Raw genomic sequence first — 26,774 nt, 5'->3', positions numbered from 1 at the left:
TTAGAATGAGAATTATAAAGAATGCGGCAATTTTACCTAGTCCGCCATTTTGTAAACCCGCCATTATTCTTTTGTTAGAATATCAAGAATATACGAAAAACTTGCAATTATTTCATTATATATTAAATCATGAACTGGATCTTTTTTTTATTTGTCTGCGTGTTGGTATGTTTGTATTAAATAAACGCCAAAACACGAGCACTGATTTCTCTTATGAACTAGAAAGACCAAAAAATGTTTTTTTGGGAATCGAAATTAAATAATTGCTTTATTCTAGTAATCTACGAATAACTTCTCAAAATCAGCGAAATTAGTAACGGTTGGAATCAATTTTCTAATTGCCATTTATCAGATTTCTAAATCATAATTATCCCTCTGGTAGAATGAAAAGAAACAATCATTCAATTATAGATGATTATGCTTCACAAAATGTCAATTATTAAAGGTCATTATTTGATTGACTAAAACTTTTAACTTAAACACTCGACCACATTGTTTGGAATTTGTTGGAAGTTTCAGTTTTTCATTTCCGTGAATTCGATCCAAACTTTCAATCATTCTCCTCAAAAATTTCTGTCACACCAAAAATGTATTTATATTAAATCAATCTATATCTATACATATCAAGTTTTATTCTCTGTTTGTCTGTTTCTTTGTTTGTATGTTTGATCATAACTCAGTAACCCTTTCACCGATTTGCCTCAAATTTTGATTGAGGGAATTCGGGAGAACCATGGGGATGTTTTAGCTTAGTTTAGAAATTTTAAGTTGACTGTGTCTATTTTTATGTGGGAAAATAGCTAAAATCGTAATGTACGACCAAGCGCGGGTAAACGGCGGGACTACCAATACAGAGTACGCTGGGTTCTGTAGCTTGTATACATATAAAATAAAATCAAATTAATTTTTTCATAATCCAAATCTTTTATTTACTCTTACATATTTTACAACATGCATTAGATGCATGGATGAAAGACCTTGAAGTTTTAAAGTTCAAGTTGAAGCCGGAGTAACCGGTGGATGAAGACTGTTTGTCCGAGGGTGTTTGTCTGTTGAAAAAGGGTATTAATTACAATTCAACCAGTTTCATTTAACATTGATGACTATTCAAGATCTATGCCTAGTATTCTATTAATGTTAAAAGTTTAAAATACTCAAAAAATTAAATGTTCTAAAAACGATACATAGAAAAAAACCAAGGTTCAAGAATATTTTTTTTTTCATTTTTAACTCGGATTTCTAAGGAGCATTATTTCGAAAGCCCAAACGTTTGAAAAACGGATACGGGTGTTTTCGTAAATTTCTCCAACTTAAAGAATGTCAATATTTAGCCACACAAGTCATACATTTAAATTTGAACAATATAAATTAATTATTAGATAAAATATCTGTTATAATAAACTTAATTTTTTTTTTCATGTAAATTACCGTTTGAACGTTTAACTTTGAAAAAATAAATTTGAAAAGTAGCCGAGAGATTTTCATGAGATTTTTCATCATTAAGTATAAAAAGTAAGCAAATTGATGATCATGTATTTCTTTAAAAAAACAGTTTATAACAGTTTTGATAAAGGATTTTATGTAAAAGGGTGGATAAACCTCTCAATTTTTTATTAGAAAGGGGAAAATCAGATTTCAATATATATATAGAAAATAAAAAAAGAACTAAAACTTTTTTTGGCAAAAATAAAAAATTGGAACATTAAGGTTGATTTTTAACGTTTTTTGTTTACATGGTACACATACACACATCTCATAATAAGAGCAATCAGGCAGTAATAATCAGGCAGTTAGTTTCCTATTCCAGGCCCAACCCCCGTGTCAGAGCACGCTATAAAAACAAGCCGCTGTAAAATGTTGAAACCGCACTGTTTAAAGTTTAATTGCGTTTCACAAGCCTGTTATAAAAGTACAATTATTTTTGAATTTAGATTACACATAGTTTACATTGTTATTTTTCGGAGAATGTACAAAAACATTAAAATTTTGTCAAGCCACATACAGTTTTGAAGTAGTGCAATTTAGTGTTATTCTAACATTTGAAAAATTAAACGAAATATATTTGTTTCGATAAAAAAATCATCAAATTATAATAATTCTAATTTTTAAATTTGGATTTCAATTTTTGATTAAAATTCCAAAAAATATTTTATACAGATCTGTTGCCAAATATCACCATTTCGCACATTTAACAATTTCTATTAGATCATTTAAAGCTTAAGGTTTGTACTATACATATGTTGTTATGAATTGTACACTGTTAAAGAGCCGTGTATTTTCTTTGTTTTTGTACCATTGTTAATTTGGACATATTTTACACATGCTATGGCAGTTTTTTTTTGTTTACTTTCAAACAGATGCTATTTGCTAAAAATCTACAAATACACATGTCTGTTTTGAATTAACATTAAACAAATAATTATCAGTTGTTTGTGTTTGTCGTGATTTGTTTGTTTAGATGTGATGTTTGTACTTGTGAGCATCTTCGGAGCGTGTGTTTGTGTGTGTGAATGTTTGTGCGCGTGAGTGTCTGTCTGTGCGCGCACCAGCTGATGTTAAGGTTTCCCCAAACATACGGAGAAAGTTGCGTCAAGTCGAACCTTCTTCACAAAAAAATGCGGGAACATTTTTAATAAATTCCGGGGATAAATCATTTAAGTTCTTTGACATTTGAAAATTTAAATTCTAATTTAAGGAAGAATGTCGGATGTCCTTAAGAATGCCATTTTCTTCAGTATATACGGAGAGTTAAGACTGGAAACTTGGTGTTAAATTGTGAAATAGGATAATTTTGTGAAATAAGGATTAAGATTAAGGGCAAGAATGTGAACGGATGAATTAAGTGTACTTAGAGATGAAAGATTTAATTGTTCTTAATATCTCCTGAAACTATCCGCACTGAATACTGCACCCTGAGCCATACATTGTGACTTCTGAACCTAACACATGAGTTTTAGAACTTTTTTTGATTTTTGAAAAAGTTTAAGTTTTCGAAAATGCGCTAAATGTTTAAGAGTTAAGTGTACACAAGAATGCAGGCAGAAGGAAGATATGTATCCGGTCTCAACCCCTCCGTCTTATCCATCCTCTCACACGACCTCCAGGAAAACCTATAGAGGCTCACCTTCAACCTCTGAAACCTCACGCAAGAGTCTAAAAAGCTTTTTGTTACCTGAAAAAAGCCTCCAAGTCGGAAGGTTTTCACTTGCTGAAATGGGAAACCAAGGAGAAATGTTGGGAAGAAATCTCCGTAGAAAAATGTCCACACCCATAGAGTTTGAGGTAGCAATGTGCCGATTTTAAGTGAAAGTGTTTAGAATAAGTTTGTGGTTTGGTTTGGTTTGTTGGGGTTCTTAGGATTTGGTTTGATGGGGTTGTTAGGATTTGGTTTGGTGTAGTAATAAAATGGAGAAAAAAGAAAATGCGCGTATGTAAGAAAACCTACTAGAAAATAGCTTTCTATTTTGAGTATGAGCTGAAAAGTAAAAAATAACTGAATGATATTCTAAACTCTCCATTAATAGGTTGTCAATAAGCTATTAATATGGTTGAGCAATGAGTAGCTCTAACCTTATCCATGAACCTTGAACTTATATATTAATCACTAGAAGCTATTAGTTCAGCCTTATAGTGATGATGCTTCCTTATATCTATGACAACCTCCCCCCCCCCTTCTCTCTTATTTAGTTTTAATTTCCCCAATAAGCTTCTAAATAGATCTTATCGAAGTGTTTATGCAAAGTATATATGCCTTTCAAATGAGACACGAGTGAATCTGAAGGGGGGGGGGGGGGTGGAACCCGTGGCCCCCGCTCGTAATTCTTTTTCCCGTTTAACACTGTTAATTCTCAAGATGTACAAAACGACTGAACAAGTAAGGACTGGAACAAATTGAGGACAGAAATAAGCCCAAAGATGCATTCACAAATATATAGTTTTTCATCTGAAGCTTGAATTTATTCAATATATGCAACTCCCCTCCCCCCATACCTTTTTTTAACCCTAAAAAGGCTATAGGGGCTCTGAATTCATGCAAAGACTGGAAAAATGCTTTAAAGCATGGAGGTGCATGTTTTTAATGCCTGTAGGAAACTGAAATTTTTGGAGGTTAAACTTTAATTTTATATAATCTGGGAGGTTTAGGAAAAAATGCCTTTTATAAAATGTAAAAAAAAGGCTTTTTTTACATTTTTTATTTCACATATTCATTAAATTTTCAATGGCTTCGTAAATTTGTAATTTTAAGATACGATTTTGAATATAACATCAAAAAAAGAAACCACTAAAAATATCTTTCAAATTACTATTACATTAGATAATTTAGGGAGTTAAATAAAAATGAAAGTGATACGGCTTTTAAAACAGCTCCCCCCCCCCTTTTCCTTTTTAGGTCTAGGGTTTAAATGATCTAAAGACCATCAACATTAAAACTATATTTATCAATTGGTTGAATATTTTATTTTCAAATGATCAATTAATATTAATATCTGACCTATATGGAGAATTACAAAGGATACGCCCTATCTTCTAACCTTCAGATCCGAAGTATTTCATAATGTTGGAGAGAGAGAGAGATAACCAGAGCTAAGGATCCTTTTAATTTTAATTCGGATCCGGACTGAACAAAAATAACGGTTCTGGATCCGGGTCATAAACATTTCTATTAGATTTACTGATTTTTTTTTAACAGAGGAAGTATTCTAAAATATTTACATTTCTTTTTTCGTGATTTTTATGTAAACTTTATGAACCATTCAGAGAAACCGAAATTTTTGAAAATCTCTACTTTTGTTTTAACAGTTCATATTTGGGGTATGAGAGCAAAATATTTTTGTTTGTGTTGATATGGATCCATATATTTTTCCGGATCCGGATCCAGGTAGTTAAAATGTTGCAGATCCAACAGATCTGAATCCGGATCCGGATCCTAAGCACTGGACAATATTAATTTAATTATTATTTCTCGGTTAATTGCATTTAATGGCCTGTGTCCTAATTTCATAAATTTAAGTAGAGTCTCTAATCCCCCAAAAACCGGTTTCAATTGAGCGCCGACTTAATCTCGAAAAATTGACTACAATTTTAATTCTTTAAATTCGGCCTCTGTATGATCATATTTTTATTCCTTACTGATCATTTAATTATCATGCTCTTAACCCTATTCCTGCTGTTTTTACATAACTCAAAAAGTATTGGTCTGAGGCTGTTGAAATTTTCTGACTTTTCTTACATACCCAAAGCCTGAGTCCTCAGGCACACTGCCTGAATGACTGCTTTTGCCTGTAACAAACTAAATCTTTGTTTTGACCCACTTTCACTTGTCAGATTTTGATAAAATTTAGCTTTTTAGAAAGCCTATGACATAAGGAAACGAATTGCACAAGTTTTGCGAAAAAAAATTGCAAATTTTTTGCAAACAACCTGTCAAAGGAAATTGGCATATTTTTAGTTTTTCTTGATTAAAAATCAGGTTATTAAAAATTTTGCAAAAATTTTTGCATATTTGAAATGGCATGGTCAAGGGCTTTTCAAAAATGTATAATTTTTCATTTTTTGGACAAATTTTTTTTTGCAAACATTTTTACTATATAACTGGATTTTGCGATAAAAAATTCAATTTTTGCAAATTTGCAAATTTTTTTTTGCAGATTCTAAAAGTACAGCACAAGAGCTTTCTAATGATGTATCATTTGTCATATTTGGACATAAAACATGGGATTTAGAGGGGGGGGGTCAAATTGACCCCCCCCCTCAGCATATCCTTGTTTTCAAGTACCCCAGCAGGGATAGGGTTAACCTTTTATCCAGGATTTAATTTCATCATTTCCGATTAAAACTCTCTTCAGGGTCATATATATTAATCCTCCCCCCCCTCCTCCTCCTTCCGTCTATTCAACATCCTTCCCAGCCTCCCCCTCCCCACATCCTTTACCATTAATTGTGCCCATATCTTCCACCAATATATTAATATTCTTGAAATATGCCTGATATTACAGAATATTTAGACCCCTCCCCCACATCCTTTACCATTAATTGTGCCCATATCTTCCACCAATATATTAATATTCTTGAAATATGTCTGATATTACAGAATATTTAGACCCCCCCCCCCTCCCATCAAAAGGAATTGTTCAGATACTTTAGTATTGTAAGGGGCACCAATTTTTAAACGAAAAAAAAATATAATTGAAATTGATCATTGATAGCTGTGAACTAGTGAATGGACAGGTTAAGTGTTCTTCCATCATGGTTAAATCTTAGGATTAGACTAATTGAGCTTAAGTCTTAAGTTAAACCCATTCCGTTATTTCAAGTTTCCAGCGACGAATAAACAGTAATAATTCACCATCTTAAAACGAATCTTTTAAATAATCAAAATGATTTTTAACTCTTCCCAATCTATTATCCCCCCCCCTCGCAGAGATCTTTCTCATTTCCCCCTGCCCCCCTTTAATCATATTCCTAATTACATGTACCATCTGTAATTACACGCTGAACACTCAGTGCCAGGATCTAAAAAATACTTTGTGGTTATTTTTTAATTCCTATTTTATAGTTGATTGAACAGCAAATATTAAAATTCATCACAACTTTTGTTTTTCTATATTTAAAACTTATTTCGACATTTTGTTTTTATTTTTTGTTGTCTATTTTTTTTAAAATTGTCTCCCAAATTTAGGAGCAAAGGGGTGGGTGTATCCCCAAACCCCCTGTATACGCCTTTTCCAATAATTGTCTTTTTTATGCGACATGTTTGAACTTGATCAAGAAATGTTTTCGAATTCTTCTGCCCTTGAGATCCAGCATTCTAATTTAACCCTTAGCTTTTTCTTGAACTATTTCACGCGCAGATCTTATAGAAGATAAATACGCCACCTTTTTAGTTAGTTAGAAACACTCCATATTTATAAAGTTTAACGCACATTAGCGCCCCCTCCCTTTCCTTTGTAACCCCTTCCAACTTTCCCCTTCTTCAAATACTATAAATAGCTTAAAATCTTTGTTTTCGGCAATCTATTCTGCGCAATTTTTAATTTGTTTCGCAGAATTCTGAAAATGACCTCCCCCCCCCCTTCTCCTCATGAAATATTATATTGAGGGCAATGCATTTAGTTGCACTAATATCATTATTCATTTATGCATTTACAACTTGCATAGAAACTTCCTTATGTTGCCTTACATGCATAAGAGAGCAACATAAAACATACAACGCAATCTAAAACATAGCAACTAAAACATACATAGCAACCCAAAACATTCATAGCAACTTAAAACACATAAGCAACCTAAAACAAACACAGCAACTTAAAACATACATATCAACTTAAAACATAAATAGCAACCTATAACATATAAAAGCAACCTAAAACACTTATTGTAACCTAGAAAATATAAAGCAACCCAAAACATACGTAATCAAATTTTGATTGAGGAATTTGGGAGAACCACAGAAATGTTCATAGCTTGGTTTTGAGAATTTAAGATCAAGTGCGGGTAAACGGCGGGAGTAACTACGAGTAACCTGAGCAACGCTGAGTTCCCAGGGCTAGTAATTCGTAAATTTTCTGTTTATGAAAAACCAGAAAATCTAAAATTGGTGCCTAGAGAATGCCTGCCAGCAGTGCCCTGTCATATTTACAAAATTCTGGCAAATATTTAGGAATTGCACTTTTCAACTACAGTTACATAATAAAGCCATGGTTATTGCACAAAGATGTATTTTATGGAGCACAAAAGGGGCGTTTATCTCTTTTTTTATACCCCCCCCCTCATCCCTCTTCCTGATTTTGAAATAATTTTTTAAATTTAAATTGATAAAATTATGATTTTTACCTCTTATTTTTATAACCCCATCATAAGAAACCTCGTTTTTGATTGTCTCGCACTGAATATTACGCCTCCTCCCTTCTAACATAAATACTTTGTTTTTTATTTTATTAACTGTCTGCTGAAATTGTCTGCTGCACGTTTTTTGTGAATTCTGCTCATTTGCTTCGTTTAATTGCAAGCACCACGCTTCATATATTTCATGCATCAAGGCAATTAAATGTTGAATATGTTTCTTTTGATAATTAATTATTAATTGAGTTGGGTGTTTAATTACTATTGCAATGAATTAAACTCGCCAATTGCTCCCAGCGTTATTCTTTACTGACAAAACAATTGGGAATTTAGTACTTCTTGAAATTTTAATTGTCAATTCTATCCTTATTATTTTATTAATTGATAAATTAGAGGATGCACATCAGAATCTCCAAACGATTCTGCCCGACCCACTAGTAGCATCTTCCCATAAGTATTTGGGAGCCGGGGGTGCCGGAGCTCTTTGGATTTAGCCCCGATGGCGGTCTGGGCTCTCCAAGAAGGGCGGGGGGTTCAGATCCTATCTTATCTTATCTAATCTTATAAAGGTTTTTTCCCCGAGATTTGGACAAAAAATGATATTTTCTCTAGAAAACATTACCCCTTTTTATACTGTTATATAAACCTAGAATTTCATCTATTTCTTTTTACAAAATCATTAAAAAAATTGCAAGAAATTTTTTGCTAGTGTTTTGTTAAATCATCCCCCCCCCACTGCACTGTTTCATTATTTTTGATGTTATAGGGTCTTCTAAACTTTTTTGACCAGAGCTGAACACTTAATTGTGGATATCGAGATCAAAGTTTGATCTTTTCTTTTTTTTTAATCTCCAGATTATTATAATCTTTATCCACTAAAGTGCCTTAAATTCTACCAATCAGAGTGTTCCAAAAGAGAGGATTAAGAAAATCGTAAGTTTCCACACAGTAGATATATTCAGATTAAGCGCTTGGGATTAAGGACATCCAATTCTGAAGTTTTCTGCTCTGGATCGATTTCTTTCTAAAATTTTCACAAAAAAGGGTATGTTTACGTTTTTCTGAAACAGTTATTGATTATTTCTTTTTGTAGAGAACCGGTCCTGGCGATGTGTACGGTAAGGTTCGAGGGAATTCTCTCGGCCGCGGCCTGGACGAATTGGATTTCTCGGACGACGATGCCACCCCTCTCACAGAACCTATTTACAACGGAAGGTAGGACTGATAAGATTTTGTGCAAAAATATACAATTACAATTTTCGTACATACAATATACCAATAATGATAGTTTTGTAGTATATTGGAGCAATGTGTACAGAAGTGTATTTATTTGCAATATACATTATTACATATATACACTTTACATTATACTATTACATTATTACATATAAACACCATACATTATACAATTTACACTTTACATTATACTATTACATTATTACATATATACACTATACATTATGCAATTTACACTTTACATTATATTATTACACTATTACATATATACACTATACATTATACAATTTACACTTTGCATTTTATTATTACATTATTACATATATACACTATACATTAAACAATATACACTTTACATTATATTATTACACTATTACATATATAAACTATATATTATACAATTTACACTTTACATTATACAATATAGACTTTACATTATATTATTACACTATTACATATATACACTTTACATTATATTATTACATTATTACATATATACATTATACAATTTACACTTTACATTATACTATTACATTATTACATATATACATTATTAAGTGTAAAAACTTGGTAAAGAATGAATTTACTTATTAACTACAGTCTTTCTTATTAAATGATGCAATTGTGAAATTTTCCAAGTAACCACCCCCCCCCCAGACTTAAATATGGCTGTGCCCGCTGTGTTTATGTATTCATCTAATATTCTTTCTCAATTCTTTCCCGGGGAGAATTTGGTGAAAGTTGCAGAGTCCAGAAATATGAACATACATTGTTGTGAGCATAGTCCAGAAAATAGAGTCTACAGATTTGAAAATTGCAACATTAACTAGGAAGTTTTGGGAAACTTTAACGAGCCATAAGACAGTAGCTAAATTATTAAAAAGCTAAAAGGCTTATAAATTTTTTTAGCATAAGAATTTAAATACCAACAAAACTTTATACTCTTTCCCCCCTTTCCTAATTACACCCATCAATCGAAAAATTCCTAAACCAATATGCATACTTCATACCTAAACTAACAAAGGTTTTTAGGCGAAGGCGGGAGGGAAAAGGCCTAAAAGGGGGGGAATTAAGAACTTGAAAGTGGGAGCTTTGAAATGTTGTACATACATATCGTATACCCATTCGTATTTAAGATACATGATATATTATTCAGCATATCCGTCTTGCTTTACATTCAGTGGAATATCTAGAAAAACTCGGAACAGGTGGTTTCAAAAAAAATTATGCCTATCAGGAAATGTTCGAGTTTTTGCAGCTAGTGGTTTTGAGTTCAATATATAATATTTTTTTAATTAAGGAATTTACTCCATAATAAATGTTCTAATATAATTATTAAGTAAATTTTTCTGGAACACTCTTTATGTAAGCTGTATGCATGAAACCACCCACTGGGCTTTGTCCTTGTTTAGTGTCTTGAGTATATATATATATATATATATATATATAATATATGTTTGCTCCAGATTCGGTTTCTTCCTTCTCATCCATCCTGCTTATTTACAGAGAGGGGTCCCCCCTCCCCCCATCCACTGATGTTTTAGCTCCCCCCCTCCCTCTGGTAAGGAACGCCCCTGCTCAAGGTAACATGCTCCTGATTCCTGAGCAGGGCGTGGTTCAACTTCTTCTCCAGGTTGGAAGGAAGGATGGATGGTTTGCACTATACCACACTACACCCGGAGAGAATTCAAGGATTTATATTACAACTTCAACCCCTACCTTTCAAGATCTGTACACCCTTCTATTTAGATTATTTAATTGTAATTTTTAGTCTAGGATTTTTCTCTATCACTTAAAGGGAGTGTTCGCGAAAAATGAAAGGGGGTCTAGGCCTAATGCGATAAAAAAGCGCTTTTGATCGCTACTAATCTTACTTCTATCTGTTGCGTCTATAAGGAGAAAATTGTTAAAGACGTCTCATACCGAATAACATGGCGTCCATACAAATTGAGAAAATTGCAACATACGACTTAGACCGTAAAAAAATCAATTTAATTTCAAACAAATCATTCAGATATTACAACCTATAGTCATCGATTATCTTTCGCCACATTTATATATATAGTTGATTTTTCATAATATGTTTTAATTGTTATGATCTGAGAGTTACTTATAAAAACATATATTCCTGTTTCGAGGATTTTTGGTAATGGAGACGATATTTTCATATTTTCCAGGAATGTTCGAAAACAAGTTGTAAGCTAAAAATTATTTTAAAAAACAAAATCAAAACTAGGATGAAATATCAAATATATACAAATGTGGCGAAAGATAATCGATGACTATAGGTTGTAATATCTGAATGATTTGTTTGATATTAATTTGATTTTTTTACGGTCTAAGTCGTATGTTCCAACTTCCTCAATTTGTATGGGCGCTACGCACTTCGGTATGAGACGTCTTTATCAATTTTCTCCTTATAGACGCAACAGCTAGAAGTAAGATTAGTAGCGATCAAAAGCGCTTTTTTATCGCATTAAGCCTATACCTACTTTCATTTTTCCCGAACACTCCCTTTAAGGTGTTAGCATCTATATCATTAACTACATTTTTACTATTGCAAGAATTTTTGACCCCCCCCCCGGAGTCCCTCTTCCCTTCTATGTTAAAAAAATATTTTTGCTTAACCTCCCCCTTTTGTCTGATGTAAGTTAAATATTTTTTCTTAATCGATACCTCCATTTTACTTATTTTACATCACTGATTTATGTAATTGAACTCTATTCTATTCTCACTGTGTTGCATCCATTTTTAAATAGTAATGGAACCATGCAATTTTTTTCCATCGTATACATACACACCCCCTCCCTCCATCCTGTCATGTTTGATGAAAATGTATTTTTATTGCCCTCCCCCCTCCCCCTCCTTCAACGCTGCGGTTAAACCCTTGACATATTGCTCAAAATATTTATTTCCACAATTAATTTAAACCTTAAATATGAAACCAATAAATCTTTATTCTTCTGTTTTTTAACAACTAAATCGTTATTTTTCCGGTTTTCAACAACTAAATCTTTATTCTTCTGTTTAAACTCTACAACCGTGTTTTTATAACTCTCGGTTCAAAATCAGTGGCTTTTCAACGTTTGCTCAGATTTTGCACGGCAAAAATGCGAAAATATACTTGGGAATTATGCAAATTTTGTGGTCCACAATTCACAGTTACGAAGTTGAGAAAAAATTACAGCTATTTTTATGACAGAAGAAAAAATTTTAAAACAAAAACATTACAGAAAAAATATTGATGCTGTGAAGTCAAACTTTTAATTTTTTATTTTTCAAGAAAAAATAATTTGTTTTTTCTAAAAAGTTTTCGATAAATGCAAAGTTAAAAAAATTGCTTGCTAAATTTTATTTTATTTTCAGGAATGTTATACTAGACAGAGCAAATAGTTTATTAGACTAATTAAAATAATTAAATCAGAAACACACATCATACATTCGATTATCTCCCCCATTGGACCTAATTATTTTTACTTCAACATTTTCTTTTACATTTTTGAACGAATTGCTTTTGTGTATATGCTTAAACTTGATACCAACATCCAATTCCTTTATAGCTCCATCAAGTAGAGAATATGATTCTCACGGTAAATACAATTTTCCAACCGCCGTCATCATTTCCGTTTACAGTACTCATAGATTAATAACAACACAGATAGAACATTAGAGGTCGTTGTTCACAATAACCCTTGAGACAGAAGCCCAAAGGAGTTACGCCCATGCCGCATTGAATGACATGACAAGACAGAGAAGAAGAGCATAAGCGTAACTTTTTTGGCTTCTGTATTGTTATTAATCTATGACAGGACTGATCAAGGACGATTTAGTGACGTAACTTGTCTTCAATAATTCCCTTCACTGGGCACGTAATCTGAGGGGGGGGGGTCAAGTTTTTTTTTTGCAGGGAGTGGGGGGGGTGAAAGTCAGACGTTATCGCTTCTGTTTGATTTGTTTTTCACTAAAAAGTGCATTTATATAGATTTACAGTGTGTATAAAATTATTTAATTATTATTAATAATCGAGATATTTCATAGATTTAAAAAAAATCTTATCCTCTGATACAATTGTTAAAGCGTCAAACATAGATTGAAGCGTATAACATACACGACTAACCACAACCAATATTGATCCTGCAATATATATAATATATATGAACCTTATTTTCATTTATACATTTATATTATAATTAAACCATGAGCTTGTCGTGTTTATGCAAAGGAATGTCACGACATTTTAATAAAATCATTTCCCAACCCACATTCTAAGGTTGGATACATGTCATTTTCATAAACTTGGCTTATTCTGATAAATGCCTAATAATTATGTTTTTAAATCTCAAAAAAGGAATGGGTAAAGGTACTTTTAGAACATTTGCTTTATATTGGGGGGCTACATGGAAATATGCATATGACAGACACAAAACATGTACATGAGCATGTACAGCTAGACAACCCGACATGGGCGTCATTTGAAAATCTACCAAATTTGAATATTTTGGGAGAAAAGATTTAGAAATTCGTCCAAATTTGTTCCATCCTAAATCTATACACGGGAGAATGAATTTATAAATCCATATTTTACAGGTCGTTGGGGTCGTATGGAGGGTGGTTCTGACCGTTTTTAAATATCTGAATGTGGTAGTTGAAAAATAGTTATTTTTTGCTGCAAAATATAAAATATGTGCCGGATATTTTTCCTGTCTTTCTGTTTTCTCTTTTTGATTTTTCTTCTCCTTCTTGTCGTTCTCCTGCTTCTCTTTTTTCTTCTCCTACTTCTTCGCCTCCTTTTCCTTCACCTTCTCCTACATTCTCTTCCTCCTTCTTCACCGTTTATGCCTTCTTCGCCTCCTTTTCCTTCTCCTTCTGCTATCTTCTCTTCCTCCACCTTCTTGTCTCTGTCTTCTCCTTATTCTCATTCTCAATCTACTCCTTCTCTTTCTTTTCTTCTTTTTTCTTCTTCTCTGTCTTACCCCTACGTTCCAATGATGCGAAGAACTTGAAAGAAATCTTTGAATCCAATGATGTTTTTATATTCACATTACACACAATACGTATCTTACACACATACATTACACACAATACGTATGGTTCAAAGTGTCATAAAAAAGACGTTAAAACCCGTTTTAAGTCTTAATTAAGGGTAAAATCAAGGAAATTAGGGAGATGTCCGACAAAAATGTTTTTATAAATCTCAAATTAAAAATGATTTGTAATTTTTAAAAACGAATGTATAAAAAGGTTTTCTTTAAGTCCAATTTATACGAAAATAGTTTAGACTATTTCCTATGCGGCCAAGCAAGCAAGGAAGGAAAGGAGGGGGGGGGGGTTATTGTAGTAGTATATGTTTCAAACCGGATTTAAAAACTATTAAAACCGGTTTAAACATTTATCCTTGTTAATAAGCTGGACTGAGTGCAAAGTGATAATTTTGATCCAATTTCTTGATTGAAAACCTAGTCTTGGGCTTGTAGAGCAGACTTCAAGGTCATGTGACCTTAATACCCACCTATCTATCTATCCATTTACCATCTTATAAGCGTATTCAGGGAATTCAGGGTGACTGCTATGGGGCAAATCCCCTTGGATCAGGGAGTTTTTGGACCCGATGGTTGCTTCCCCTTCCCCCCCCCCCCATAGAAATATATATTTTATTACAAGAAAAGAACATAAATAAACTCTGCTATAGTGTTAAAAATGTAATGGGTATAATGGGAGGTTTAAGATTAATTATGCCTGCGAGGGTTTTTGGATTATTAGATTAAAGCAATCTTCAGACATCAGAAGCTCTCAATTATAACATAAGGGGAGAAATCAATCACAACGATTTTTGCATGAGATACATATACATTTTCAAAAAGTCAAATGTAGCTACAAATTTAAAACAAGTTTGATGATTAAACAATAGTTCTGAATGTCGTCAAAAAATACACTCATTGCCTCTGAACAAAACACGATATGATAAAAAAAATCAGACTAGATTTTGTACTTATTTGCCTTGTGAATATCAGACTAGAACACAGGTTGGAGTACATATATAATATTAATTGGTCTCATGATTTGCTAGATTCAGATCTATGGGGAGGGGGCAGGGGGGGGAGGGCTCAATTAGAAGCTTATGAAAGCATTTATATTTAGGTTTTATATGTTGAATCAGAAGGAGTTTAAAGCATTTAGATATGATCAACTTTAAATTTAAAAAATGTAAATTCTAAGGAGAAGGTATTGCCAGAGGCGTCCACTGTCCGGGGCTATAAGGGCTCAGTCCCCTTTGAAAGTATTTTTTAAGCCCCCTCCCCCCCCCGGACTTATTCCTTTGTACGCTCCTGTGCATTGCCCTCAGAGCTCCTGATAGATAAATACATAGACCCGTTCTGAATCAACTCTTTAACTCCGGTATAAATATTGTATGAAGGCGGCCAGGACTATAAAAGCGTGAAAGGGGGGGGGGGCTTAAGGCTCTAAAAATGAACAAAATTGGGAGTAGATGAGATCGTATTTCACTACGTCATGTTTACATAGATATGTTTTCACGGTAGTGTCGAGATAAAGAATATCTTTATATTGATCTCTGCTCCCTGGGCTCTATTATTTCTGAAAAACCCTCCAGGATTCCTAAAAACCCTCTGGGGTTTGACCCTTTTTAAAACCATTCTTTATCCGAAAAATGTACGCGTCATGATAAGAGTTTTGAAGAATTTATTCCAGAACTGGTTCAATATTAAGAATTTAATTCAGAACTGGTTCAATATTAAAGAGTTTTGATGAATTTATTCCAGAACTGGTTCAATATTAAAATCTTTTGGTTTAAATGAATCATTCTGTTGTTCTTCTTACTTGAATCGGTGCGCGACCGAAGTTATTTCCGCACATTGTTGACAGGGGGGGGGGGGGGGGGGGGGGGGGGGGTGGAATCCGTGGCCCCCCCTCGTAATTCTTTTTCCCGTTTAACACTGTTAATTCTGATGGGGGTTAGTTTGGTGTTATAAAAAACAGTTTAAATCATGTCACGTATATCTATGTTATATACGATTGCATGGTAAATGTTTTTAATTGGGTGGGGGTATAGCTTTCGAAAATTTTAAACTTTGGCATTTTTATTTCAAATTTAAACCATGTCGAATCTTTAATTCGACCTTCATCCTTTCCTCCCAGCTCACATCGAGATATCGACTGTCTGGAACAAATTCAGGTTCCGTTTTCAATCCCAATTGTTTCTTTTATCATAATACTTGAAATAAATGAAAGTTTATAATTTCACGAGATTATATACGTTTATACCTGCCATCCATAACTTAGTTTTTATACTGCCATCCAAAGTTATAAAATTATATTTTTTTGGATATGAAATTGAAATTATATTTTTTGTCATTTGTTTACACATTATGCACCAAACAAAATTTTTATTAGTATAATTTTAAAATTTACTAAGTAATTTATATATTCAAGTTTGATTAAAATGAACTATAGTAGTCCGGAACACATGTTAAAGATATTATTATTACTTTTCTAATAATTCTCAATGTGTATCTACTCCGTCAGTTGGACGGGTGTGGTTTTAACAGGGTTGGGGTGTTGTTGGACTTACAGCTCAGGGTGTCCCAACGAAACATGACTTAAAGGTCGTCTTTAATTTTTTATATAATTTGCTGAATTTATTTGTCAATTTAATTTTTGAAGTTAAATTACTAGGTTAATAATCACAAGATACCCAAAGTCTTGGCATTTCCAAAATGTGGTCTGCCTTTTTTGTGCTCTCAATATAAGTCAAGATATGAAGAACTTAGTTCAGATTTCGACAAATTTGGTTTAATTTAACTAAATTGAAAACTGAACAAAATTCTTAATGTCTCCAGTAACATTTACAGCACACAAAAAACAGACCACATTTTGGAAATACCTAGAATAATTTTCTGGTTTTTGTTTAAAGAATCGTACATTTAAAGTAGGTTGCCGACTGAATATCACAATTAAATTCAAAGATCTAAGACGACTTTCAAATCGTCTTACTATTGTCATGTTTGGTGGTGACACCCTGTATGTGCTTTGTGGGGCGTGGATCCCGGGGGGGTATATATATATATATACACAGTCCGGTTTATTTGGGCGTTGTGTCGGGTTGCTACAATGAGTAATAAAGAAATTCCAAGCTAAAAGTCCAAACAAAGGATTTAAATTGAACAAATAAGCTTAATCGTTGAAATATTGTATTTTTCAACCCGAAACATAGATTAGAGATGGCTGTAGTGGAAAAATTAATAATTCAAGGCGAATTTTGGTTTCAGTTTTACTTCAGGCGTCAGGCCGTTTATGTATTGTAAAATCAAAGTTTGATAAGAAATGTGAAAAAAAACTCCTGGACTGATTAGTCTCAAATGTTGATTCGGGAACTCGGGTTAACCATGGGAATGTTCTTAGCTCGGGTTTGAGATTCTAAGTTGAGTGAGTGGGAAAAATCAAGTTTTAAGTTGAGTGGGTTGACAATTCGAAAGTTTTAAGTTGAGTGGGTTGACAATTCGAAAGTTTTAAGTTGAGTGGGTTGAAAATTCGAAAGTTTTAAGTTAAGTGGGTTGACATTTCAAAGTTTTAAGTTGAGTGTGTTGACATTTCAAAGTTTTAAGTTGAGTGGGTTGACATTTCAAAGTTTTAAGTTGAGTGTGTTGACATTTCAAAGTTTTAAGTTGAGTGTGTTGACATTTCAAAGTTTTAAGTTGAGTGGGTTGACATTTCAAAGTTTTAAGTTGAGTGGGTTGACATTTCAAAGTTTAAAGTTGAGTGGGTTGACATTTCAAAGTTTTAAGTTGAGTGGGTTGACATTTCAAAGTTTTAAGTTGAGTGGGTTGACATTTCAAGGGAAAGTTTAGTTTCTAGGCAAAGACGTTTTCCCGAGCTAGTATATATTTATGAACATAAAGCTTAAATTGTAAATTTAAATTTGTGACCTTGTTCAAATTCTAAAGTAAGTGTAAAATATAATTGCTATGCACATATCAAGTTTTTCTAAGAAGATATTTTCTTAAAATTTTTGGATTTGGTCTTGCATTTTTCGCAGATTTCTTCAAAAAAAATTTAATACCCTATAGAAATGATAGTTTTAGTTTTAACGATCTTTGAAATTTCGGTTAAGAAGGGATATAAAGATATCCCTCCTACGTAATTTTTAATTTTTCCAAAAGTTAAAATTCTGCACATAAAAAAACGTTACATCTTTTTTTGGGGGAGGAGGGAGGAGGGGACTAAGGTTCTATTAGAAAAGATATAAACTCCTGAATAGGTTATTTGAATTGAATCTTCAATTAGAATTCAAAGAACTATGTTATGATCCAATATCTAATTCTAGAATTAGAATGAGTTTACAACATTTCTTGAAATCATTTTTAAATTACTTCTTTGTTCCTTCTAGCAATGTTTATATGCATAGTGTACTCTGAATTCTGTACTCTGTACTCTGTACTCTGTACTCTGACTCTTTACTCTGTACTCTGTACTCTGTACTCTGACTCTGTACTCTGTATTCTGTACTTTTAAAGTTGATTCTTCATTCTCTGTACCGTATGTTGTACTCTTTTTAGTTTTTAGTTTTTAAATATTTTTTACTCTTTGTAGGTACTAACTGTTTTTTTACTCGTTAACCTCATTTTGTTTTGAATGATGTTTTCTCATTTTTTGCAATGATTTTTATCTATGTTAAATTTTATTCTAAGAAACTGAAAGTGTAATTTCAAATAACCCTTTAAGATTTACAACGGTACACTTACAAACGTTGTCTGATCAAATATGAAACAAATTTATGTTTCTAATTTTGAAAACTGATTTTTTTTTCAATTGTAGTTTCTCTACAGAAGTAACTTGCATATTTCTACTGCAGGGAAAAAGGGAATTATCAGAATTAAACACTTTTAAACAATAAAGAGCATGGAGGGTTACTAGAAATTACGCGTACAGTCTTTTAACATGTTTTTTTTTTTACTTACTAATCTTTTTAATTGTTCAGTCAACGGAGCTATATGGAGCAGAAGGGATGGGATGTTTTCAGAGATCTCCCCCCGGAGCAAGATTCAAGGAAACTGCAACAACCGACATTTTATTTATTTTTTTTTTCATTTTGTTAAGAGTCCCATCTATAGTAAACTAACCTGCCAATTTTTTTTGGTAAAATTTGCCTACTAATAATGTGGTAAAATCTGCCAATTTATGTGGGGAAATCTGCCAATTTATATGGTAAAATCTGCCTATTTACGTGGTAAAATCTGCCTATTTACGTAGTAAAATTGCCAATTTTATGTGGTAAAATCTGCCAATTAATGTGGTAAAATCTGCCTATTTATGTGGTAAAATATGCCTATTAATGTTGTAAAATCTGCCAATTTATGTGGTTAAATCTTTAAATATATAAAAAAAAACATGAAAAATATCTCTATTTGCCATTTTTATTATTTAAATTTACCCGGCAATTTAAACTTGCTGACAATTAAAATTAAAATTTGGATTTGGATTCTATTTCTAATGGTTGTTGATTAGCTCCGAGGTGTCGAAGAAGTGGTTGGGGATCACGGTCAAGATCTTGAAGGTGGTGGCCTACATGTTCACCTTCATCGTAGTTCTAGTGTGCGGCGTGGTGACAAAGGGAACTACGCTTTTTATGACAAGTCAGCTGTCGTTGGGCCGGTCCTATCCTTACTGTAATCACAAGATTGCGCGCCAATATAATTATGTGGTTCGTAGATTTTTTACACCATTAATTTTTACATAAGAAACTGAGCTGAAAACTTTAGAATTATGGATATTGAGATAAATGCTTGATCTCCTCTTTTTATAAATTTCAAGATTAATTTAATATTCAGTCTGTATTCATAAAAGTGTCCAAACTTCAACCAATGAAAGTTGCGTATGCAGAATCCCTAACAGCCAATCAGAAGCCGGGAAATTTGTAATTCTTAACCCAAATAAGGAGAAAACTCTCATTGGTCGGAATCCGGTAGGGATATCCAAAAAGAGGGAAAAGGCCGGATTAAGCAGAAATCAAAATTGTCCACAGTGGATCGTCAGATCAAGCGATCAGTATCCAATACAAGAGTTTTCAGTTCTGATCACAGATTATTGATTAGCGATTACTTGCCTCAAACTATAATTTTATATTCTATATATTTTTGAAACCTTTGACATTAAGAACTAAGAATTCTGTTGGATCAAATATTATAAATTTTAGATATCAGAGCTTTTCAATTGTAAAGATTAATGCGAGTTGTCAGCTCTCTTGAAAACCTTTATCAAAAGTTGAAGGCAATTTTGTTTTAATTAAATAATTTAGGCAAAAATCTCCACTGAAGAACGTGTTGCTTGGACCTGGTGCCTATTCTTTGCTTTCCTTGTCCCAGAAATAGGTATTTTTAACTTTTTTATATGGTTTGCATTAACTTCTTCATTTGCGGTTCCAATTCAATATCTTACATTTTGTTATTTGCTAGTTGTTTTATCTTCTCTTTATTTTCATTTGCGGTTCCAATTCAATATATTACATTTTGTTATTTGCTAGTTGTTTTACCTTATCTTTATTGTAAAAAAATTAAATTGTGGTTTAATATTTACATTTGTATTATTTAGTTTTACAATTTCTTTCTATTATTTTGCAATATATAAACTTGCAATTTTAAGTATACATCATTTGTTATTGATTGTTTTTAATATACATCTTTTTTAATTCTAACACATGTTATGTTTGCAAAAAATCGAAAAAAGCAAAGACGATTTTACAAAGAAAAGACTAAAAAGATTAAAAAGAGTAAAAGATATCAAACATAAACGATGTAAAAAAACGGCGCGAGTTAAAAAGATGCTTAAAAATTACCTTTTTGCGTAGAACCTATATCTTTTTCACAACCCATAAAGCCTATTTTTTTAACATTACAAATAAATCTATCATTTTATTTCTAAAAGTTGTTAGTTCATCGTCAAAAAATACTAACAATCCACCACCAGTTTTTTAGAATTGAGGAAATATTCCCACAACCTCTATTTTTGGAGGTTTTATAATATTTTCTCTTGAAACACTTAATTTTTGCATTGTTTTGAGATATTTCATAAACAAATAATTACTTACTAATCCCTAATTTTCCTTTGATATGCAATTTTCATTATAATTTTTTCTTCTGATCTTTGATCTTAGTATGATAGTAAAAAAATTATTTTTATGATTAAATGACTGGTGTTTTTTTTTTAGGAACCCTGATTCGATCGAGTAGGATCTGTATCTTTAAATCCTGCCGGAGGTCGTCCTTCTCCGACTTCCTGGTAGTGTGGGTGTTTGAATCCCTCCACGTGGTTGGGCTGGCTCTACTCTTCTTCGTAGTGCTACCTGACCTTGATGTTGTCAAGGGGGCGATGCTGACGAATTGTGTTGCCTTTATTCCTGCAATTCTAGGTGATATTTTGAACTTAAAGTGTCTGTTTGCGTAATTTCAAGTGCCCCTCTGTGCAAAAATTGCAATGCCCACGCAAATCTGCCCCTGTAGTAAAAGCAAATTCAACCTATATGAAGCTAAAGTCTGACCGCATCAACCTTGTTGCACCGACTAGTCCTGTCCATAGAGCTAGGTACAGTACAAACTGGAACCGGAAAGGTTGACCCGGCTCGGAAATTCAAATGTACTACGACTGCCCGTGTGCTAAATATTCAACAGCGCCCTTGAAAGCTTTGTCTGATCATCTTTGTTTGGAGGGACACTTGAAAGTACCTTTACTTTTCATTTTGAAATTATTGTTTCAAAAAAGGGAAATTGTTTACTTTCTTCTCTTGACGTATCAGACAACACTGGAACTATAATTTTGATTTTGTTATGGCTCGGCCGTTTTGCCCCTTTTTAGGAAACATAAGTAAGCTTTTTAGGCAATTTTTTTACTGTTTTTCACTTGTTCCTTAGCTATCCTATTACGCCACTTTCAAATGTAAATAAAACCCACCCCCCTCATAAGTTTTGTTATCTTTTGGAAATTGTCTACACACTTCAGAGTTCGTGATTAAACACAAAAAAAGATTACAATTTAGAACCCTTCACCTTCTGTCGAAATACATCCAGCCATTAATGAACATATTGATTTAATTTTATGTCATGTCATTGAAATTATAAAACGGAGTCAACAGTTGGCAATATCAACATTAACCCTTAACAGGCTGGGGGCTAGCACTCGATCTCATTGTTGACAGTGCAGAACGGTTAAAGAACTGGTCCGTGTTAAAAAAAAATTTATAAAATAGCCCATAACTTTTTTGTTACTAAAGCTACAGATCTAAACTACATTTTTGAGAAGCCCTTGAAAATGTACATGAAAAATGCGTCACATCTTAATATTTATCAAACTGAAGAAAGAAATGTTTAAATTTGTTTCGAATTTTCTTTGAAATTTTTTTCAAACCTCACTAGCACTTAAACTATTGAAGTTAGCGGGCTTATTTTTTATTAAGCTGACATTGTAAAATTGGGCTATGGACATGCATTTAAACCCAATTCCTTTACTCTTAAGGCCTCTAGGGGGCGTCCCCCCCAGGGTATACAAAGATTCAGACCTACCAGCCTTCATAGTGTTAAACGATCCATTGGATTCAATGACGTATTAAGTTATGAACACTGAAATTAATTAAAATCATTTTATCTGGATCGTGATAAAAAGCAGAATCATTGAGATAAAACCCTCTGTGTCATTTTTCTCAATCAGTTGAATACTCATTCATACTGTGACGCATTCTTTCAAACACAATAACTTTTGACGCACAATCAAAATCCCCGAAATGTTCAAGATAAAACTAGAGATTCTTTTATTTACCCTAGCATCCCTGCCGTTCAAAACCAAATAAAGAAAATAAACACAAAAGAGGATCCTCCATTTTGAGTTCATCTTCACCAGTTTGATTTGTCATATTTCAAGGCCACCATCTTTTTACTTGATAAATCTTAAGTCCTAAATCTGAACATTGGTTACATAGAGACTTAATAATTTTTCTTGCAATTTTCACGTATGATGGGTTTACATAATTGCAAATTATAATTCCGCCATTTTTTCTTCTCAATTCTCACGCCACTCTGTGGTTTGGTTTGGACAAATATTAACATCTTCATAAGACACATTCAGGGGCAAATTTATCCGTCGGGGGGGGGGGGGGTACATAGATCCCCACCTTGAATACACCCCCGGACAAATTGCATTTAGCCTTAATGTGTTATCCAATCTGAAAATTGCAGAAGATTTTTCAACCCTAAACCTGTCAGAGTAAGGTTTTCAGTTGAGATATATCAAGTTCATTGTTTACTTCAAGGTGTATTTTCATTGAATAAGTAGGAGGGGGGGGCCGGGGGGTTGCATCATTGATGGAATGATCTTGGAAAAAGTTTTGGACAGAAAAGATGGATGGAAGAAGGATAAAAGGAAGCACTGAAGGGGGGGGGGGGGAAGGAGGGTATATATGATTCATGAACCAATTTAAAATCTAGTTTGCAATCATTACACCCCAGGCAGAGTCATTTCTTCCCAAACTTTATTATTAATCACGCCATGGTTTGAAGAATGTTTGCACATACTTAATCCATCCTTAACCTTCTCCTGGTAACTGCAGCAACAGTGCATTCTCTTATTGTATACTAGGAACTGGACTCTGAGTAGTTTTATGATTAAATTTCCTGCAATTTTGAATCATATCTTTTCTGTAGTTTATCAATATTTTCTTTCATTTGTTGAATTTTATTTAAAATTCTTTTATTTTTCAGCACTGGGATCCCGGCACCAAAAGGAGTCCCGCAGAGCACTGAAGACGGTGATGGATATTATAGCCATTGCAGCTCAGGCCACTGGGTTCTTCATGTGGCCAATGGTAGAGGGGAACAATGGCAACTTCTCAACCTGGACAGTACCAATTGCAATCTTTTTAGTCTCAGCAGGATGGTGGGAGAACTTTGTTGACCGGCGCTCTCCCCTTGCTCCCATTAAAACTCTTGGGAAGCTAAAAGATAGATTGAAGAAAACAAGATATTTTGTCTACTCTTTCATCTCTGCATGGAAGATGGCTCTGTTTTTCTCTGCTATGCTTCTGTTCCTACACCTCAACGGGTCCCCCATTGGACCCCTGTTCTCTAAGTTCCAGGATGGGTTTGGAGTTCATAAGAACAATGTTACCCGAGTTCTGGACCAGTCTGCTGTACTTGTTGATGTTCCTTATCAGGAGCAATTGGAGGAGATCATTAAGATAGAGTCCTGGAAACACAGTCCATTTCATGTCCTTCTGATACAAGTGGTTGCAGCCTACTTAGCCTACATCTTTGGCAAGTTTGCTTGTAAAATCTGCATTCAGGGATTCTCCTTTGCATTCCCTGTCAACCTAACCATTCCTGTAGCTATATCCCTTCTCATTTCTGCATGTGGACTCAGAACTGCAGATCCCTGTTTCTTCCAGAACACAATACCTGACTACCTGTACTGGCAGTGCCCTAAGGGAGATTTTCTTGATAACTTTATTTCTCAAGAGCATGCTTGGATCTGGTTGATATGGCTTCTTTCACAAACATGGATAACCCTGCATATCTGGTCCCCACAGTGTGAGAGATTGGCATCAACAGAGAAGTTGTTTGTTACACCCATGTACTGTGGTTTATTGATTGATCAATCTCTATGCCTCAACAGACGCAGAGATGATGAAGGGGAAGTGAAGACAGAAGAACTTGAGTTGGATAGGGTTGGAATGGAGGATAATGATATATCTCAGTATTATGAAACTATTTCAATACACACAGAGTCAAGTCAACCATCCAATACAAAAACCAAAACTAGTGATAGCATCACTCGTATCTATGCTTGTGCTACTATGTGGCATGAGACCAAGAGTGAGATGATGGAGATGATGAAATCACTATTTAGAATGGATGAAGACCAAAGTGCAAGGAGGGTGGCTCAAAAGTACCTTAAGGTTGTAGACCCTGACTATTATGAGTTTGAGACCCATATCTACTTCGATGATGCTTTTGAACTTTCTGATGTCAGTGATGACTGGAATCAAGTAAATCAGTTTGTACGGGATTTTGTTGCCTGTGTTGATGAGGCTGGATCCTATATCCACATGACCAACATTCGTCTACGCCCACCAAAGAAAGTTCCCACTCCGTATGGAGGCCGACTTATCTACACTTTACCAGGAAAAACTAAGATGATTGTGCATTTGAAGGACAAATCTAAGATTAGACATAAGAAGCGTTGGTCTCAGTGCATGTACATGTACTACCTCCTCGGACACAAGCTTATGGAACTCCCCATCTCCGTAGATAGAAAAGAGATCCTGGCTGAAAACACCTACTTACTAACCTTAGATGGAGACATTGATTTCCAACCGGATGCTGTTACCCTACTTGTTGACTTGATGAAGAAAAATAAGATGCTTGGAGCTGCTTGTGGGCGTATTCACCCTGTCGGTTCTGGTCCTATGGTCTGGTATCAGCTCTTTGAGTACGCTATTGGTCATTGGCTGCAAAAGGCAACTGAACATATGATTGGATGTGTTATGTGCTCGCCAGGATGTTTCTCCCTTTTCAGAGCTAAGGCACTAATGGATGACAATGTGATGAAGAAATATACTACCAAGTCTGAGGAGCCCCGCCACTATGTGCAGTATGATCAAGGTGAAGACAGATGGCTCTGTACTCTGTTATTGCAGAGAGGATATAGGGTGGAGTACTCAGCTGCTAGTGATGCCTACACCCACTGTCCTGAAGGGTTTAGTGAGTTTTTCAATCAACGTAGACGCTGGGTGCCTTCAACAATAGCCAACATTTTTGACCTTCTGATGGATTACAAGAAAACAGTTAAGATAAACGACAATATCTCATTACCCTATATATGGTATCAAGCTATGTTAATGATGGGAACTGTGATTGGACCCGGAACCATATTTCTTATGTTGGTAGGAGCATTTGTCGCTGCTTTCAAGATAGGAAACTGGCAATCTTTTCAGTACAACCTAATCCCGATTGTGATCTATGTCGCTGTATGTCTCCTGTGTGAAGCTAAATGGCAGCTTCTGTTATCCCAGTTCTTGTCCACATTCTATGCCCTAATAATGATGGCTGTGATAGTGGGAACTGCGTTGCAGTTGGGAGAGGATGGACTTGGATCTCCATCTGCTATCTTCTTGATTGCAATGGTGGGATCATTCTTCATAGCAGCTTGCCTCCATCCTCAGGAGTTCTGGTGTGTTGTGCCTGGTCTTATCTACCTCCTCTGCATCCCATCTATGTACTTGCTCCTCATCATCTACAGTATCACCAACCTTAATGTTGTCTCCTGGGGAACAAGGGAGGTTGCTGTTAAGAAAACTAAAAAGGAACTTGCCGAGGAACGGAAAGAAGCTGCTGCAAGTGCTAAGAAGTCAAAGAAGGAAGGAATCTGGGGACTGATCAAGGGAGCTGATGCCGAGGGGGATGATGAGGGTGGAGTGGATATCTCCCTTGGTAATGTCATGAGAGTCATGCTGTTCACCCACAAGAAGGAGTCCCAGGACAGGGAGCAGTTGATCAGGATTGCAGATACCTTGGACAACTTAACAAAACGTCTAGACCACATAGAGAATGTTATTGACCCACACAGCACATCTGGACCCAAGCAGAGAAGAAAAAGCTCAAGGAATTCATTTGATGAATTATCTCCATTAAAAACGTCAA

At 34.1% G+C, this 26,774-nt stretch overlaps 1 protein-coding gene across 2 annotated transcripts in view; it reads left to right on the top strand.

Moving 5' to 3' along the window:
• Nucleotides 1-26,774, top strand: part of LOC111707702 (uncharacterized) — a 46,661-nt gene that overhangs the window by 7,489 nt on the left and 12,398 nt on the right. For both annotated transcript variants that reach the window (XM_023480841.1, XM_023480842.1), the window contains 6 exons: nucleotides 8,936-9,057; nucleotides 19,073-19,141; nucleotides 19,600-19,795; nucleotides 20,390-20,462; nucleotides 21,299-21,499; nucleotides 23,838-26,736. In XM_023480841.1, the coding sequence (XP_023336609.1) occupies nucleotides 8,936-9,057; nucleotides 19,073-19,141; nucleotides 19,600-19,795; nucleotides 20,390-20,462; nucleotides 21,299-21,499; nucleotides 23,838-26,736 (3,560 nt within the window). The remainder of the gene's footprint in view (nucleotides 1-8,935; nucleotides 9,058-19,072; nucleotides 19,142-19,599; nucleotides 19,796-20,389; nucleotides 20,463-21,298; nucleotides 21,500-23,837; nucleotides 26,737-26,774) is intronic.

This window comes from Eurytemora carolleeae, unplaced genomic scaffold (assembly GCF_000591075.1).
Source record: "Eurytemora carolleeae unplaced genomic scaffold, Eaff_2.0 scaffold828, whole genome shotgun sequence".
NCBI classification, from domain to species: domain Eukaryota; kingdom Metazoa; phylum Arthropoda; class Copepoda; order Calanoida; family Temoridae; genus Eurytemora; species Eurytemora carolleeae.
This window is presented reverse-complemented; position numbering and strand designations above follow the sequence as displayed.